Source organism: Symphalangus syndactylus, chromosome 2, assembly GCF_028878055.3.
Source record: "Symphalangus syndactylus isolate Jambi chromosome 2, NHGRI_mSymSyn1-v2.1_pri, whole genome shotgun sequence".
Classification (NCBI taxonomy): domain Eukaryota; kingdom Metazoa; phylum Chordata; class Mammalia; order Primates; family Hylobatidae; genus Symphalangus; species Symphalangus syndactylus.
This window is the reverse complement of record NC_072424.2, coordinates 47627372-47647781: the sequence shown is the minus strand read 5'-3', so window position 1 is coordinate 47647781 and position 20410 is coordinate 47627372. Positions and strand designations below refer to the sequence as shown.

Sequence of the window (20410 nt, the reverse complement as noted above, 5' to 3'; positions counted from 1 at the left end):
TTTTTTATAATGCTTCATATGTCATAAAAATAATTCAATTAAGTAATGGGAGAATTATTATTTTCTAAAGTAAATCTTGCTTTAGTTTATAAGTATGCAAAACAATTTGAGCAATAATTTTAAAAATACAAGTATATAAAACTTGATAAAAAATTGATTCGCAGTCATAAAATTATCTATTGAAAGGATAAAATACAATGTCTTAAATTTTGTCTACAAAGTACTAACTAAACCATTCAAATAAATGTATTTAATTACCAGACAGCAAAATCCAATAGCCAAACACATAAAACGATCTTCCTCAAAAGTCTATAAACTCCAGTAAATTAAAGTGACTTCTCTATAAAAGGAAAATGCCTTGTAAAAGACATTTAGTACAATATCAGTATTTTCAAAGCATGGCTTTTCTAGCACATTACTTGGAAACACAGACCTCAAATGACTTTTCCAGTGTGAAGTTAATGGTACAAATGCAAGGTGTCACATCCGGAGATAAACATTTATTACAGGGACTGGAAGGCTCTGTTCCGGTATAATCAATCTGCAAGAGAAAAATATAAGCACTTCCTTTGAGAAAGTGGATACCTAAAACACTGACTTGCTATTAAAAGGAAAATTAAGTCCAATGAAATGACCTAGAGCTCAGACAAAAACTGTTTTTAAGGTCATCTGTTTGACAGTGTGAGGTAGTAAAAACTGGAAAGGGTCCTCTGTTGTTCCACTGGCTGATCTTTCCAAGTAAAGTCGTCTCTTCTTTTTATCAAAGAAATATATTTATGCATAAAATCATACATACAAAATTCAAAACTGCATATTTACATAGCTAAAACATCTAAACTATTAAAATACTAGATTAACAGAGATCAATAAATCAGCTTTTCCTCTTAAATCTTTCAATCTTAAATACTTCTCAGTCACCTCAGCTTTCCATGATATATTTTTGAAAAAAATTAGGTTACCAAGAGCCACTGTTTTTTCAACACGTGGTGCTGAATTTGTCTTTGTCTTGGGTTCCCGATAAGGAGCTTTATGCTTGGAATTTCCCAGGTGACAGAAGTATCTTTGTTATTCATAAGCCCCTTGATTCACACCAGGGTTTATGTTAACAAAATGGCTCAGGACAGCAGCTAGTCACCAGAAAGACTAATTGTGTGATTGGGGACCTTTGGCCCAGCCCAATCTCTTGGGAGGAAAGTGGGGCTAAAAATTTAGTTCAATCAATTAGTCAGTGTTCAATCAATCAAGCCTACATCATGAAGTCTCAATAGAAACTCTAGACACTGAAGTGAAGGACAGCTTTCTGGTTGGTGAATCCACTAATGTGCTGGCAGGGTAATGTGCTCTAAGTATACAGGGAGAGGGCATAAAAGCTCTGCATTCGGGACTCTTCGAGACCTTGCTACTTGTGTCTTCCAGGACCCCCTCTGAACATATAGCCAGTTGGTCAGAAATATGGGTGATCTGGAGATCCCTGAACTTGCAAATGGCATCTGAAGTGAGGGAAATCTTATGGCGAGGTAGTGAGAATGGTCTTGGGAACCCCCTGGATTTGGAGCCAGTTTTGTCAACTGTATGAGTGACAAAGTATGACAAGTATGAGTGGTCTGGGAACTTGACTTGCAGCTGGTGTCTGAAGTGGGGGCAGTCTTGTTGGGGACCATGCCCTTGAACCTGTGGAGTCTGACACTATTTCAGGGTGGTTAGTGCCAGAATTGAATTGCAGTATACTGGTTGATGTCAGAAGATCTGGCCTGATAGCTAAATTGAAAGCCTTTTTTTTTCCACCATAAACATTTTTAAATAGACTAATTTTTATAGTTTAAGGTTCACAGCAAAACTGAACAAAGTACAGAATTCCCATATACCCTCTGCCTCTGACACACACACAACTTCCCCCACTATCAACATCTCACACCACAGTGGTACATTTGCTACAATCGACGAACCTACATTGACACATCACCATCACCCAAAGCCCACAGTTCACATTAGGGTTCACACTTGGTGCATATTCTATGGGTTTTGACAAACATATAATGAGTATCCACCATTATGTTACCATACAGAATAGTCTCTCTGCCCTAAAAAACCTCTGTACTCTATTTATCCCTCTCTCTGCTAACCACTGGAAAGGACTGATCTTTTTACTGTCCTCATAGTTTTTTATTTTCCAGAATGTTATATATGAAATCATACCGTATGTACCCTTTTCAGATTGGTTTCTTTCACTTAGTAACACTCATTTAAGATTTTATATGTCTTTTCATGGGTTCATAGTTCATTTATTTTTAGCAATAAATAACATCCACTGTCTGGATGTGCCACAGTTTATTGATTTGTTCACCTACTGAAGGACATCTTGGTTGCTTCCAAGTTATTGAAATTATGAATAAAGCTGTTAAACATCCATGTGCAGGTTTTTGTGTGGACATAAGTTTTCAACCCACTTGGGTAAATACAAGGTATGCAATTGCTGGATCATACAGTAAGAGTATGTTTGCTTTTTTTTTTTTTTTTTGAGACAGAGTCTAGCTCTGTCACCAGGCAGAGTGCAGTGGTGCAATCTCGAATCACTGCAACCTCCGCCTCCTGGGTTCAAGTGATTCTCCTGCCTCAGCCTTCCGAGTAGCTGGGACTACAGGAGTGCACCACCATGCCCAGCTAATTTTTGTATTTTTAGTAGAGGCAGGGTTTCACCATGTTAGCTAGGATAGTGTCTATCTCTTAACCTCATGATCCGCCCACCTTGGCCTCCCAAAGTGCTGGGATTACAGGCATGAGCCACCGCACCCAGCCCCATTATTTCTCTTAAACTCTTATTTTGGTCTTGATCTCCTGACCTTGTGATCCACCTGCCTTGGCCTCCCAAAGTGCTGGGATTACAGGCGTGAGTCACTGCGCCCAGCCGAGTATGTTTACTTTTGTAAGAAACTGCCAAACTGACTTCCAAAGGAGCTGTACCATTTTGCATTCCACCATAATTCCTATTGCTCCACATCCTCCCTTAGCATTTGGTGGTGTCAGTTTTGGATTTTCACCATCCTACTAGGTATGTGGTAATATGTCATTGTTGTTGTAATTTGTAATTCTCTATTGATATATGATGTTGCGCATTTTTATATGCTTACTTGCCACCTGAATGTTATGAACTGAATGTTTGTGTCCCCCTAAATGTCCTATGTTGAAGCTCTAACCCCCAGTATGATGGTATTTGGAGAAGAGGCCTTTGGGAGGTAATCAGATTTAGGTGAGGTCATGAGGGTGGAGCTCCTATGATGGGATTAGTATCCTTATAAGACGAGAAAAAAAGACCACAGCTCTCTCAATCTCTATCATCTGAGGACAAAGGAAGATGACAGCCATCTACAAGCCTGTAAAGGGACCTCACTAGGAGCTGAATCTACCAGTACCTTGACCTTGGACTTCCCAGCCTCCAGAACTACAAGAAATAAACGTTGGTTGTTTAACCCAACCAATGGAAGGTATCACCCAGCTGATTAAGACACTGTAGTACTCCTTGGTAAGGTGTAACATTTAGTTGCTTTTTAAAAGTCATACATTTGCTTAACAAAACTTGGTTTGGTCAATTTCCAGTATAACCTCCTACAGAAACAGTTTTCATCAAAGTTTATTTGTTTACTGATGAAATTGTTTAGAGAAACGTTTCTTTCACTGCAAAATTAAAGAAGAGCTAGTCACATAACTAAAACAAACTAAAAACACAGGTCTCCCAAACCAAGAGAGGCAAAGCCTAGGTAGTCTTTCATTAGACCTGTTGGGCCACAACTTTGCACCTGGGGCCTTTTCATGCACAATATTCCACTTAAATACCAAGTTTTATGATGATGGAGAGATGAAAGAAAAGACCATTCAGAAAAATGAACTACATTTTAAAATCTCTGTACATTTTCTCCCTCTTAAGACTAATCTAAGCATTAAAAAAAAAAGTTGCCAGCTGAACTTATTCCCATATTATACACTTTTGAAGAGAAACCTCTCAAATCACTTTGTTTAGAATTAGTTTCTAGGGGCAAAATCTGCAAGAGAAATCATATTCTTTTTTTAACTGAGCAAAAATAATCTGATGGAATTTGAAATCTAATAAATTATGCTACAGTATAAAATATAACAATATAACATTTCATTGGAACCAAGAGCAATCACTGAATATTAAATTACACATGAACAAAATAAAAGATAGCTATAACATTTTCATCACAATCTGATTACAATTTTTTAAATGTATTAACAAATTATGTCTTTTGATGCCATGAAAATCTGAAAGGACTGTTTAAAAAAATCATTATCATTAATATATTAAGCCTATGTGTAAGGCATGACATTAGGTACAAGATACACACAAAATCACACGTTATACAGTTTACACAGCCTTTTCCTTCACATACATATTTCATCTAACCCTCACCAAAATTCTATAGCATTATCTCCATTTTATATAAAAAGAACACATTCAGAAACTTGTCCAAGGTCGCACAAGTAGTAATAGCAAGTGCTAAGCTGGAACCAAGGATTTCTGACTCCAAGCCTCATGTTCCTTCTACTAAACCATTTTTCCCCCAAAATAGTCAGTCCCCTTTGCCCTCTAGCAGACTACTTTATCAAAGATAACATATAAATACCAAGAAAACAACCTTAAATTCTAAGTGCCAAACTAGATGGCATAGAGGAATAATAAATAGATAGATCAACACTTCTTTCTGAGAAGCAGCAAAGATTTGAACAGAGCCATAAAAGAAAGATGGAAAAGAAAGAGGTGGCATATGGAGAAGACAGAGGTGGAAATCACAAGGTATATTTAAGGACAATAGCACACACATTTTGTATTTATGGAGTTTTCATGTTGGAAGGAAATGAGGCAGCTAAGAAGGTAAACTAGACCAAAAACTATATATTGTATTTCACTGACTACTGTTTATTGAATGTATATTAAGTGCCGGGCATTGTAAGTGCTTAATACACATGTAGAAAGTAGAAAAGCTCCTCTTCAAAGCTCGTCTTAGTTTAAAAATAAAATAATAGACATTAGAAATAATAGCTTCTTACTCTAAAGCCTCCTATCAACTATTAGTTCTTACACTTTAGCCCAGTTAGTTGCTTCGGCTTACTCAGGCATGCCTGGACAGGCCCAGGCAAGTCCTAGCTCATAGCTTACGCCCCTTCCTTATTTGGAAATGTTATTGCTTCCTTAAACCTTTCATAAGCAACTTCCTCTCCTTCTTTGTTCTACCTTGCACTTACCTATTTAGGAAAGTTTTAGGTTATTAGCAAATCGGGTATCAGTTTAAGACCGTGAGGTCCAGCTCCAGCCAACAGATGCAGGACACAGCAGTAAGGACCACCCAAATGCATAAGGGATAAATATGTTGCTTTTCCTTTGTTCAAGTGTGCTCTCACCATTGTTCCGTCTGCGAGGAGTGCCCTTTCTGCAGAAAGTAAAGACTGCGTTGCTGAGAGGTCCTCTGTCTCTGTGCTGACTTTTCTTCATGGCACTGATGATCTATTTCTAACACACAACATCTCATTTTAAAAATACAATTACCCTGGCAATTGCTGGAATTGTTTCCAAGTTTTGTGGAATTGTCCATTGTGAGTTTTTGAAGGATGCAGGGCTCCACCTCCCACTTCAAAAACCAAAGGGAGAGATGGGTTCTTCCTCTCCATAAACCCATGGTAGCCAGTGTAAAGGTACAAGAGCTAGACTCAGCAATCAGACACTCCCACATAAACCAATGAATCCTGGGAAACAAAGAGTGGGTGTGATTAAATGAGCAGTCACAGTAGTAGTCTAGCAAGAGAAATTCAACAGCAGCTGTGGCATCTGGATCAGACTGTTTATACTTTCAAAACTCCCTTACTTCCCACTTGTCTCCAAACCTGACTCTCTATAGGTCCCATCCATTTTGTGTGAGAGTTACCCAATCCTCCTTTAATACTTTGTTTCCTGTCTAAGCTAGCCAGAGCTGGTTACTGCTGCTGACAATAAAGCCTCAGCAAGCTAAGTAACCCTGAGTGTTAAAATGTCCGGCAGGAAATAAGGAACTGAAGAGTTTTGAGGAGAATAACAATCAAATATTTGCATATAAACAGATAGGAAATAGGACTTTCATTTCTTTCTGACTGCCCATCATGATGTAATCATTCATTCACCTAACATTTATGAATGCCTCTATGGTCCCAGCAATGAGGATTCAGCCTAGCACCTGACCTCCTGGAGTTCAGTATCTAACACAGAAAACAACATTAAAATAGAATGGATATTTTTATTAAAAAAAAAAAAAGTATAGGTGGTATGGCAATACAAACTAGTCTAGTAGTCAGCAAATTTCTCCATGAAAGCTGCTGAGTAGATGTTATCTACAGGGAGAGAGTACCAAGAGAGACTACATCCCTGACTGGGGGCTTGGAACATGATATAGTTAATATTTGTCTCTCTTTGCTGCAGCATTTGCCAATTAACCTGTTTGTTAAATTTTCAGCACTCTCTGCACTACTCTTCAGTAGGCAAATTTGTTTTGCCTTTAGATATGGATGGATATCACAGTTATACAAGTTTGATTTATAGTATATAATATTTTCCTTGGGTAATTTCAAGAACTCCTCCAGACCCATAATACCATTCAGATGACCAAAAACCTCTCAACAAACTGTGTTAAGATGTCTTGATGGTACTGACTGAGTTTCATTCACTCATTCAAACCTGAGTCCCTATTAGGTGCTAGGCACTGTCTACAGGATGAGAATAGAAAATGGAAAAATACACTGTTCATGCTACAAAAGAATTTACAGACAAGTGGGATAGAAAGTCACACTTATGAATAATTACAGGATAATATGATTTTAAGGCAGGCTGTAAGCTAGTACTTCTGGAAACTGAGAGAAGCATATATACCAGGTGGAAAAAGGAGAATCAAGAAAGACTTTCCATGTTAACAGGAACTACCTTTGAAAATGTGATAGAATAAGAAAAGGAAGGTCATTTCAGGTAAACTGTTAGCATGCCACGTTCCAGAAACTACAGTAGTTTGCCATGACTAGAGCATAAGGTAGGGGAGTGGTAGGAGATGAGGCTAGAAAAGCAGAAAGTAGCCTATCATGAAGAAAATTACACTCTATGTAAAGGGGTTTGAACAGTATCCTGAATGCTAGACAGAAACAGCCATAAGAGAAATTTTAAATAAAAGAAGGAAACATTAGCCTCTTAAAAAGAATCACTGTGGCAGCAATGTGCAGAGATTAAAGAGAATGCCAGACAGAATGCCACTGCAATAATCCAGGTGAAAAATGTTGAGAACTTAAATAAAGTGGCAGCAGGAATAAAAAAGACAGATTCACAAAAGAAAGAGAAGGTAGAATCTACAGAACTTAGTGCCTAGAGATGGGATGAGGGCAAATACACTTAGGTTGATTTCCAGGGTTTCTGGCATGAAAAACCCTGTGGATGGTGATGCCACTCTCTGTAAGGTTCACCACTGCTTTTCATGTCACTAAATCAAAAGTCAGTTCTCAGTCCTGCTCTTCTGTGAACCATGAGCAACAACATTTGGCACGTTGTTTACAAGCTCTTCCTTTGATTCCAGGATACCAGTTTCCATGTTTTTGTCCTACCTCACTGGCTGCTCCTTTTCAGTCTCCTTTGCTAGTTCCTCCTTATCTCCCCAACCTCTAAACACTGAAGTGACTCAGGGATCTTCTTACTTTTCTTTGACCTATAAATCACTCTTATGATTTCATCCTATCTTAGGCCTTTATACATCATCTATGCTAATTAAGCCTTTATACATCATCTATGCTGATTAACCCTCAAAATGTGTAACTCTAGTCTCAACCTTCCCCTTGAACTCTATATTTGTTTGCCTACTCATTATTCCCAACTTGGATGTCTAATGGCATCTCATCCTAACAAGTCAAATATTGAACTATTTATTCTGCTTCCCCCACCACATCCTCTTACTAGCATACTTACAACCTCATTTTCCTGCAGTCTTCCCCATCTTGAAAAACGACAACTCCATCCTTCCAGTTACAAACCAAAATATCTTAGTCATCTTTGATTCTTCACTTTCTCTTACACCCCATATATCAATTGCATGAGAAAATTCTATTAGCTCTACTTTCATAAATATATTCTATATCTAACTGCTTTTCACTGCAACCATTCTACTGTGACCACTATCATCTCCTGCTTGAATTACTTGCAATAGCCTCTTAACTGGTTTCCCTGTGTGATATTGTGATTTACAGTAAGAAATACGTATTTAATCTTTGCTCCCAGTTTCCTGGTACAGAGCTCCTAAAAAACACTCTTAAAGTCTCTGAGTGATGAGTGTCTTTCATATGCTAATAATACAATTGGTGGTTGGGGCCCCCTAAATAGCTTTAGGATGGAAGCTGGTCACTAGAAAGACCAAGGCATGAATAGACCTGTGGGAAGGGGAAAGGGACTGAAGTTTGAGTCCCAGGCGGCAGAGTGACTGAAGACTGAATTGATCACCAACGGTCAATGATTGAATCAATCGTGTGTACAGAATGAAGCCTTCATGAAAACTCTAAAGGAAGGGTTCAGAGAGCTTCCAGATAGCTGAACACGTGGAAGTGCCTGAAGTGTGGCACCCCAGTGAGCACATGGAAGCTCTGAACCCCTTCTCCAAACATCTCCCTTTACATATCTTCCATCTGGTTTTTCATCTGTATCCTGTGTAATATCCTTTATAATAAATGGGTAAACGTAAATAAAGTGTTTACCTGAGTTCTATGAGCCGCTCTAGCAAATAAAGCAAACTCAAGGAGGGGGTCATGGAAACACCAGTTTATAGCAATTTGGCCAGAAGTACAGGTCTCAGCCTGGGACTTGCAATTGGCATCTAAAGTGAGAGGCAGTCTTGTGGGACTGAGCCCTTACCCTGCGGGATCTGATACTATCTCCTAGTAGATAGTGACAGAATTTAATGAAATTATAGGACATACAATTGGTGTGTGCTGGAGAATCTGGTGTCAGAACTGGATGGTGTGTAGGGAAAAATTTCCATACATGTGGTGTCAGAAGTGTTGAGTGGTGTGCGAGACTAGGAAATATGCTTTGGCTTTTTCCTATCAGAAATACCCTGCTTTACTCTTATTTACCAGGCAATATTCTCCACATCAAGGCCAGAGTGACTCTTTTTAAACATAAGTGAAATAATATCACCTATCTGTGCAAAACTTTTCAATGGCTTCTCACTAAACTGAGCAGAGAAGCCAAAGTTCTTATAGTGCTTCATGTGATACTCCTCCCAATACTTCCCAATATCCTCATCTTCTACTATTCTCCCCCCTCTGCTTCAGCCATACTGGCCTCTTTGTTGTTCCTCAAACACCTAACTAAGCACATTCCTCAGGACCTATGCTCTTACTATTTCTTCTGCCTGGAACATTCTTCCCTCACATATCAATATGGTTCACTCTCTTCCCTCTTTTGGTTCTTTATTCAAATGCCACTTTACTGAGGCTTCCCCTGGCTACCCTATTTAAAATTATAAACCATCAACCCTTCCTTCAGTTTTCTTCATAGGATTTTTTACCATTTAACATACTTCAAATGCAGCAAATTAAGGAGTTAAAGGGAGATGGGAATGGACATTGTCGATACGCACGGACTCTTCTTTTTAAACAGATTGTGTGGAAAGAGAATACAGGAAACTATAGGAAACCAAACAAGAGGTCAGATGGCTAAGTATGAATCCCACCTGTGTGACTAAGCAGAAGACTTAATCTCAGATTCAATGTCCTCATCAAAAAAAAAAAAAATGGAGAGAATAATAATGTTACCCTTGTTAAGTGTCACTGTATCAACCAACATGATGTATGTAAAACTCTTAGCAGGGTAAACTCTCAAAAAATGTTAGCCATTATTAATAGTTTTATTATGAAATACAATTAAGATAAGCCAGACACAGTGGCTTGTGCCTGTAATCCCAGCTACTCGGGAGGCTGAGGCAAGAAGATAACTTGAGCCCAGGAGTTTGAGGCTACAGTGAGCTATGAACATGCCACTGCAATCTAGCCTGGGCAACGGCAAGGCCCCATCTCTATTTTTTTTTTTAAAAAAAGGCCAGGTGCGGTGGCTAACAATGCTTGTAATCCCAACACTTTGGGAGGACATGGCAACAGGACTGCTTGAGGCCAGGAGGTCAAGAGCAGCCTGGGCAACCAAGCGAGACCCCCATCTCTAGCAAAAATTTAAAAATTGGCCAGTCCTGGTGGCATGCGCCTATAGTCCCAGTTACTCAAGAGGCGGAGGTGGAAGGGCTGCTTGAGCCTAGGAGTTCCGAGTTTGCAGTGCGCTACGACTGTACCACTGCAATGAGCCTGGGCAACAGAGCAAGACCTTGTCTCTAAGAAAGAAAAATAAAATAAAAATAAAAGATAGGATATTTTTGTTTTTTAAGGAGAAACCAAAACACATTTATATGCTGAACAGAGATGGAAAAAAGAGGTTGAAGAAAACAAGAGGAAGATGGTGATATTCAATACTCCTATAACTTTTTTTTTAAGTATCAGCAAAGCCACATACCTAACTCGCTATTCACATGAAAAAACATTATTAATGACTTTTGCTATGAAATCAAGTTGTATTCAATATTATTATAATCAATATAAAAATGCAAACATTAATTCCAGCGTCTAAACTACTACTCTCACATCTATATGAGATCTAGTTCTCATCCTGATGACATACCATTTCACCACCAGATAAATCTTCCTCTAACCCTGTGTTGCAGAGACTGCTAATAGCAACCCCTCACCTCAATTTCTATTCTATCTTTCTTTCACAGTACAAAACTCTCACTTACTGAGAACCTCGTTATCAGAATGAAAACATTTTCCAGCCTCCCTTGTAGCTTGTGTGGCCTTGTTACTAAGTGGAGGTGGTACATGACAGTTTTCAAGAACCTTCTTTAAAAGGCCTTTATCCCTTTGTTCATCCCTTTTCCACACTGCTACCGTGAAAAGGCAATTAGAATCTTAGCTTCCATGCTGAACTGTAAGCATGAGAGCCAATTCCTAAGAATGGCTGGGCAGTAAATGATTAGATCAAGTGAAGACTCAGTAAAACAGAACCTCCATGACAGCCTCATACTATGTTCCTAAGGCATTTTACATGAGAATGAAAACCGTAATTACTCATTGCTCAACCCACTCCTGATAGTGTAGCAATCATGTCACTTCCCTGGTTTAATATATTCATTATCAAATACTCAAGACTATCCACAATCTAGCACCAGCTAATTTGCCCTTACTCCTATTTTGTCTATATACTTTTTGATTTCCTGCCACTAGATCGTTGTTCATATTAATCACCTTTCTTGGAATGCATCCAAACCTCCCCTAAAGAAGTGCTATTTATCAAGTACCAGCTCAAAGCCCACTTCCTACACAGGGTTCCATGGTCATTAGAAATAGATGTGATTGCAACCTCCTTTGAACTACCAAAGGATATTCTTGCCTGTGCCATTCACCTAGCAATGCTTAGTTTTCTTGTTATTGTGTCTCATCTTCCCCAAAAGATGCCACGCTCCTTAAGAAGGTCCTCTGCTCCAAAAAGGTGTGTGTGGGTGGTGGGGGGGTGGAGGGGGAGGGAAGTCCTGTTCCCAAACTTTCCCTATCTCCCACTATTCCCAGAGATGCACTTTGAAGAAAATGTATGAAGACAATGTCTAATGTTGATTAAAATCCTTTGTAAATTTAACTCAGCTTATGAGTTTTCACCATCAAATAAAACCACAACACCCTTTATCAGCTAAAATTCAAGGGTAGCCAGACATAATGTCCAGACCTTAATAAAACCTTATGGGCCTAACAATCCTTTATTTTTTGAATAAAGTGGTTACCATGGGTTGTAACAACTTTATTCAAAAAATAAAGTTCACACTAAAGCACATAGTTCCTATCTTTAGAAACAAAAGAGGCTACCAAGTGGAAGAGGAGCTACAGTTCCCTCATTTTGAAAAATTAATGCTTACAAATGTCAAGAGCATACAAGGCACAGTGCAAACTACAATGATAGTCTGGAGACTTGCCCGTTAGCTAAAATCCAAGACAAAGAACCAGAGGCAAAATAGAACAGATGTAGATGAGCAGATAAGAGATATCACATTCTCAGCTTTGTTTTGCTACCACTGCAATTGTTCACCTAAGTCAAACTGGCGTTTCTTCTTGGTAATTCTAAAAATACATTCTATTCCTAAGAAACAGACTCAGAATTTAATGCAGTGGGAAAGGAGGAATTTGAAAGATGTGCATTTTTTACACTATATAGGAAAAGGACTGGAAAACTTCCATTTTGAATGTAAATTTGTCAAAAAGGAAATCAACATAAGACCTAAACAGGTCATTCAACAAAATGCTGAGTAAAAAGGTAAATCATTTTAAGTATTAATCAAATTAAGTTAAAAATCATATTTTAAGTACTCCGCCTTGAACTGATTATTCCACACTAAATGATTTATCTGAAGTCTTTTCAAGAGATCTTAATGAAGACAAAAGGTAAGTAAAATAAAACTTTCAAAAGCAACTTTCTTTAGGCTGCCTGATTTTTGTCTGTGACAAAGAAATGAAGAATGATGTTCCTAAGCCAAGATTAATGGTAAATTTTATATCTACTAAATCTGTACAAACAGAACCTAAGCAATTGCCAGGGATTATTACACCTACCTTGAACAATTATTGAGGACTAGAATATGTAAATTAAACACAGCTGTTTGTGTAGCAAATGCTAACTTTGCTGGTATGATTCATTAAAACTCTAAGTCATGGGCAGGCAATTTTTTCTATAAGAGGCCAGAAAGTAAATACTTTAGGCTTTGTGGACCCTGAAGCATGGTCCAAGATATTAGGTATGTAGCTTCTTATGTAACAAGAGAGAAAACAAATTTGCAACAATTTTTATTGTTAAATTCAAAATGCAACAATAATAAGTACAATTTTTTGGTAACATAGGTCTACTAATACTAATGAGAAGAATGGCAATTTTAGAGGAGACATTTCTCATAATTGGGATTCAAAGTTAGTGCTCTCCTATCATCAAATCGATTACAAATGTTCATCTGTAAAATGTTCCTGGGCCATGCAAAACATTCCAGCTGGCCATATTTACTTTCGCATTCCTTGCTCTAAGTACTAACATTACTTGAGAAACAAGTTAAAACACTAACACCACAAACCTTAATTTCCAAAAGTCAGCTTCTAAGTAACTAAAATCAACTTGAATATTAAAACCTTAAACTTTTTAACATAAAAGTGCCTAATCTTTAACAATAATTTATACAAAGCAACTTATTCTTCCCTGACTCTTAGCTAAAGCCTAAGTATAACAAAGATTACTAAATACAGATAAGAAATTTAATCTCCTTAAAAATCTTATAATCTAATAATTCAATTTAGGAGTAAAAACATATATAAAAATTTTTATCAGAAACTAGGACAACAGAAAATAATCAGGATTAAATAATCGAGGGCAGTAAATAAGGTGAAGAAGAAAGTTGAGAGTTTATCAAATGTGGGGAATGGGGAGCTAATTCACTAAGATCTCAGGAAAATGTACCTTAAATGTTTTTGGCAACACTAACTTGAAGTAAATGTTTAGTTTTTAAATTTAGTCTCAGTAACAACCTAATCTGACTTTAACCATAAATTTAAAACTATGTAACTTCACACTGATACTTTTACAAAAGTTAAGAATAACCTCACTATATTTTTCAAGTAACCTCTGTATCTCAGTCCCACCAACAACGGTCCTAGACTAGAAAATCAGTGCCCTTTGAAAGATGTGCCTGACTCACAATTGCCAAATTAAAGGAAATCTTCATTCCTTGCTCCTGATAATAAATGAATATATTAAATATTTAAAATATTTTCTTGTGAATGATAAAGCAATTATGATCTTCTATTAGCCTCATTTTATTTAGATTATTGAAAATCTAAAAACCAACTAAACAAGATACATAAACCTAAAAAGTAGAGGAAATCTGCTACCAAATGTAAGCATTAAAATGTGAAAATGTCTCTTTTTTCCAAGACACTTTTCAAAAGTAGTAATTTTTAGTGCAACATTTCTGCAGGAATGAGAAAAATCCAGTCATTTTATACTTGAAAAAGTTTGGATTTTTGATTTTGGCAGTTTAAGCTATATTTAAAAAGCATTTGGATTTGACAAGCCTCCTTTGCCCTAGTAATTTGAACTAAAATAGCAATGAAGTTTTTTTAAATAAAAAACAAAGTGTGAGTAACTTACAGTATGAAAGTGAATGTTGGTAAGAACTTCTCATTACCCATTTACAACTAGTAGGTAACAAAGGGTAGAGAACAAGCAGGAAACAAGTATGTGTGTTTGGGGAATCTCCAGACACAATTCAGAAGCATTTCTCTATACATTTAGCATCCAAACTTTAAAAATATATATGTGGATTCTGTCTGCACAACTGTATGTCAGTGTCAGTAAAAAATTCCCAATTATTCTTTTCATTTCCTCTTGTTCCAAAGGCAATACAATTTAAACACATCCTGCTTTTTTAAAATCACATTTGAATTGGAAATCATAGAATTTTAGAGTTGAACAGCCTCTTAGAGGTAGTCTAATCTGAATCTTTTGGATCTTCAAGTAAAGAAATTGGACTCAAAATTATACCTAAGATCACCAGTACAGAGTGACAGGGCTGGGATTTCAACCCTAATTCCCTGACTCTTCAGGGCCCTTTTAACCAGGCTAAGCTGCAGCAGATTCTTCAGGCAACTTGAAATCAGAATTACACATGAGAGCCATTTGAAAAATTTCTATTTCGTCTACTGCTTAGGGTGAAGAACCTTATTTTACTCCGAAACCCAAAGATTTTAAGAAAAGTTAAATATTTATTTTTATACTATAGTAAATACTAATGGAAACTGAGTTCTGAGAATACTAATTTATATACAATTTCAAATTATTGCTATTTTCATCTTATTATCTTAAGAAGTTTAAATAAAATCATTCAAATTTCTGATGTTAAATTATTTTCTTCTACTTTACTAACATTGCAGTAAGGATCTTAGTGTAGGGTGAAAGCTTAAAGCTGGGAATCAAGACACCTGAGTTTCTGTCTCAATTTTTACAATACTCTCAACTAGTTTACTGTCAAATCTCAACCTCTCTATTTCTCATCTCCTGATTAAGGATCAGGAGACAGATCCCTAGTGCCAGACATCTTATTTACATTGCTTCTAATTCTCACACCTTGGAAGATATGAATTATTCTACCTATTTTGCAGGAAACTGAAGCTCAGAGAGATTAAGGAAATTTTCCAAGAAACTGAGCTGGTTAGTAGCTGAGCTGGAATTTAAAACCAGCTCTGCCTGACCCCAGCCAATGCCCATGTTCCTTGCATGACACCGCTTTGCCCATATCCTAATATAATGTGTGATCCTAGTATGGTTAGAACAAGAAGTACTACATTTGCAGGATTATTAGGGAGATTAAGGTGATAAAACAAACTAAAATACATGCTGAAAAAAAAATACTGTAACTCTCTAGTTGTTAAATTGAGAATGAATTTTTAGTAAAAAACTTTAAAACTAGTTATTCTATAGATACTATTCTTATTACTGTCATCAACACTGAAGTAAGCACTGTAGAATTACAAAATACATCAATCTTGCTTTTAGAGATAACACTGCAAATTAAACTGAAACCCCATCCCTATTTCAGTAATTAAAAATAAAATTACTCTCAAAGTCCCATTAAATCACATACGTAAGTATATTTATTAAAATGTGTGTGTGTGTATAAATAGAACAGAAGGAATCAAGAGAACTTGGTACGAGTTCCTGCCATTTCAAATAGATTTAGAAAAAAAAAATTCTCGGATATGCAAGAAAAGATGAGAGATTGTTAATACTGGACACCTATAGAGTATATACTAATACAGTGTACTATCAACCATCTTCACCCCTGCAGATAAAGATACTGTGCTTCTGACAAAGCAATGTTTCCCCAAGTTTTCCTGTCATGTCTTACATATTCAGCAAAGTTAATATCAGTAAAATGTTTGGTAGACAGTGCACAACTTACTCCCTGAGTGTGGTCACTGGCTCTTTTTGTAAAAACAAAAACAAAAACAAAAAACCAGCAAAGGCAGGGCACATTAATAAACGTAGCCTAAAAGCAAAACCAGAATTGAAGTTTCAGGTTATCTTTTATGTATATGTTGCCCTACAACTAAAAATATCGAATTAGCTCAAAATGAAAAGTACTATGCACATCTGTCATAAGTCCTCATATGTGACCTGATAACATGCGACGACAGCTTCTTTACATTAGAATCGTCAATACCTCTACGACTCTGGTTCTTTTCCCAACAATGGCCAAGGTGTTCATCTCTGTGTCTTGGGATACTTCCCACAATGGTAATGGCACTTTGACCCTGTCAATTCACTCAGAGTTACATCTACCTAGTTACAATTGCCCCCCGCCCCCACTTCTCTTTTTACCTCCGTGAACAACCCCCGCTAATCCCCACGGAACCACACAACCCGCCCACTGAAGAAGCGTTCTCCACCTGACCTATCTTCTGCATTAAACATTCATTCCGTCTCAGCTCATTCCGTCGATTTGCTCTTTCGTAAATCTCGAGCAAGACAAAGCTAGGACAAACCTGCAATTCAGGAAACCCGCAGAAAGAGAAAGAAAAAACAGAGAAACAGAGGGAAGGGGGTGGGGGACGGCGCGGGGTCCGCCAGTCAACTGGATTCTGGGCGCTGGGAAAAGAGTGGAGCTGGCGCGTAGGACCCTCCTCCCGAGCAACGCCAACTCCCACCACAGCTCCCTCCCCTCACCTCGATCTCGCGGATGTTGTTGGAGGTGACAAAGATGCCAATGCCAATGGGAATGAAGATGAGGCCGATGATGAAGAAAATAGGTAGCACCGTGCCAGCCGTAAGGATGGGCTGCCAAGCTGGCAGCCGTTGCTGTTTGAAGGCCGTGTTATCCGGTCTCCGAGTCTTCGCGGTGCCCCCCGGAGCACACGGAGGCCCACCGTCCACTTCATCCTTCGCGTTATAGTTCATCGCCATCGATCCCCGGGGCGCCGCTCCGCGACTTGCAGGTGGACCACCCAGGGGGCCCGCCGGCTGACCCTGACAGGAACCGCTCGAGCGCCGCTGCCGCTGCCGCCGCCGCCGCCGCCGCCAGCAGCGCCACCGCCACGGCCACCTCCGCTGTAGAGCGGAAGAGGCGGGACACTCTTCCGTCAAAGGCCGCTGACGGGAAGCGAAAGTCGGTTGGAGACGCCAGAGGGAGGGAGAGAGGGAGGAGGGAGAAGAAGGAGGGACATGGGGAGGGGAAAGGGGAAGAGGATAGAAGCGGGAACGGAAAGGCCGACGCACCCTGATCATCTGTCCTGTGACGGGCTCAGCCACTGGATCGCGAAGCTACGTTCGCGCATGCGCGGTGCTAGAGCTACGGTGACTCGGCGCCTGCGCTGTAGGCGCATCTTGGCTCTGTTGGCCGTGGATTTAGTTAGCACACACCTGCCTGCTACTCTGGTTATCGTGGCGATGGCAGGTCTGGATTGCCAGACAGGTTTTTCTTTTTACCTCGAGGCTTTCTCTGAAGGGAGCCGGAGCATTTAAAAGGCGGCCTCAAGGGGGATTGAGTCGGGGGAGGATTAGCAGTATTTGCTTAGGTTGTAAAACCGCGACTTTAATAAATCGCCATTCAAGGTGCAAATACAAACTTGGAAGAGAGGTGCGTGACATGTACCCCTTTTGTCCTAAAGTCAAGAATCAATAATGTGACTCAACCCTATTATCTTGCCTCTAATTAAGCGATTCTCACTTATTCTTTCTCTATTGCTAATTCTCACGTTACTTTTCCCCTTCTTTTCTGTGTCCACCTTTCTGTTTTGCGCATTGATATTGGAAGTGTTTCGTAATAGGCTGTAGCTTTTACTCTTACTGTTATAAAAAACAGGACATATAGCATTACTACAAAATGAGATACTCCGTAAACACTTTAAAGCGCCAGGTATTTAATAACCCAAGAAAATACTCGTGATGTAAAAGGTGACCAAGTCAGGATATTAGAGTAGTGTAGCGACTATAGAAGTACAATATAGAGCGCAACTAAAAAGTGAATAATGATAACTCTGCTGACCGGATGAAGGATTTTTTTTTCTGTTTCTTTGCACTTTTCTGTATTTTCCAAAATTTCTATAATAGGCATATGTTATTTGTAAAATTTAAACAATATATACAATCTACATTATATTGACATCTTTGAAATCCAGGCCAGAGAGTAAGTCACATCATTTGAAAACAAATTACTTTTTTTACGCTTAGTCTGCAGTAATGCCTTAAAGAAGATAAACTGAGGAAAGAGAAAATAAAGAGTGCTTGGTCCTCATAATTTACCATTAGGCCGGGCGCCGTGGCTCACGCCTGTAATCCCAACACTTTGGGAGGCCGAGGCGGGTGGATCACCGGAGGTCAGGAGTTCGAGACCAGCCTGGCCAACATGATGAAACCCCGTCTTTACTAAAACTACAAAATTAGCTGGGCGTGGTGGCCGCGCCTGTAATCCCAGCTACTTGGGAGGCTGAGGAAGGAGAATCACTTGAACCCGGGAGGCGGAGGTTGCAGTGAGCCAAGATTCGACATTGCACTCCAGCCTGGGCAACAAGAACGAAACTCCATCTCAAAAAAAAAAAATTTACCGTTAAATGTTTTTTTTCAAAATGACCACAAGTCTCAAAAATGTGAGCCAATCACATGTTTACTACGCAGAATTTAGAGTGATATAATACTTGCTGCCTTCTAATAACCAACTTGCTTGGGTTTGCTCTTACATGACATTTATGCTCAAATTCTTAGCACTACTGACATACTTAGATCTATATTTTGTTTTGATCTGTTAAGTTTACCTTCAACCCCAGGCTCAAGTGGAAAACAATCTATCACAGTTAACGGAGAAGGCATGGAGTCCTTTTATTTTGCTAAGTTCTGTTAGTAAAAATGTATGCCACATTATGGGCATATTGCAAAAGTACATATAAGGCAGATTTTTCCTCTCCATTTCTGCCTATATCATGCCCACTAAATTTGATAATTATTTAACTGATCTGCTATTCCAGCACTCTGTATAAATGGTCATTTTACCTTCATTTTTTTTGTTTTAGTTCTAGTGATCTGAGTGATTGTGATGTATTTATCTGCTTCCTTTTTCTTTATTTTTGTTTGTTCATAGGAAAATGAGTTAATCCCTTGTCTCTTTTTTTATTGGAAATTCCATTTTGACTGAAACATTTACAGAATTGAAACCTCCTGAGATTCTTCCCTAAAACTTACATTTTCAGATGAGGTCCAGATGGATGAAATTGCTTTTCCAGATCTCTTGATATCCCTCCATTTCATTTTCCACTACTGTATTCTTCCACAATATGCATCTTTACCCAGCTGAAACATTTTTTTCAGCACCACATTATTATCCCAGGGGACTCACAATTTTGTGATGTTTTTGGTCACATTATTTTATGAAGTCCTTACCAGGTGGTTTTTCGTTCAATCTGCTGAAGTAGGAATTTTCAAAAGAAAGCGTCATTCAGCATTTCTAGGGCAACAAAAAAGAACAGTTCTCACAATGGATTACCATTTATGCATTTTCTTTTTTTTTTTTTTTTTTTTTTTTTTTTTTTTTTTTTTTTGAGACGGAGTCTCGCTCTGTCGTCCAGGCTGGAGTGCAGTGGCGCAGTCTTGGCTCACTGCAAGCTCCGCCTCCTGGGTTCACGCCATTCTCCCGCCTCAGCCTCTCCGAGTAGCTGGGACTACAGGCGCCCGCCACCACGCCCGGCTAATTTTTTTTTGTATTTTTAGTAGAGACGGGGTTTCACCGTGGTCTCGATCTCCTGACCTCGTGATCCGCCCGCCTCGGCCTCCCAAAGTGCTGGGATTACAAGCGTGAGCCACCGCGCCCGGCCCCATTTATGCATTTTCAAACTGATTGCTAGGAGCGACTGGTGTGTGTTTGTGTGTATGTATGTTGATACATTTAGATTACATTTATATTGTTCAAATGATTGTTCATGTGCTGATTCTTGGTAAAAGTGGAATTTATGCGGCTAAATGACATTTATTAATGCTATCAGATTAACATTCCAAGTATGCAGTCAATGCACGAGCCCCAGTATAAAAGTGAATCTAAAATGATAGAACAGATGCAAGCCCAACAATCTGAAAAGGTGTATATATTTAGCCTTTGGTTGGGAAGTTTTATACAATTTTCATTTTTTAGTTCAGTTTCTGTGTTGTGCCACTGAATTCGGCAACCAGAAACATCTAAGAAAAAAATACAGAAGAGTAACTATTGGGTATCTCTGGGAACAAGAA

General features: G+C 38.6%; 1 protein-coding gene across 2 annotated transcripts in view; it reads right to left on the bottom strand.

The window, feature by feature from the left end:
• Positions 1-17493, bottom strand: part of TMEM30A (transmembrane protein 30A) — a 31297-nt gene extending 13804 nt beyond the window's left edge. The window contains exons 1-2 of one of the 2 annotated variants that reach the window (XM_055255835.2): positions 16865-17493; positions 434-541 (exon numbers count right to left, since the gene is read on the bottom strand). In XM_055255835.2, coding sequence (XP_055111810.2) covers positions 434-541; positions 16865-17422 — 666 coding nt within the window. In that variant the 5' untranslated portion in view covers positions 17423-17493. The remainder of the gene's footprint in view (positions 1-433; positions 542-16864) is intronic. The other variant, XM_055255845.2, reaches the window with a different exon arrangement.
• Positions 17494-20410: the final 2917 nt, after the last annotated feature.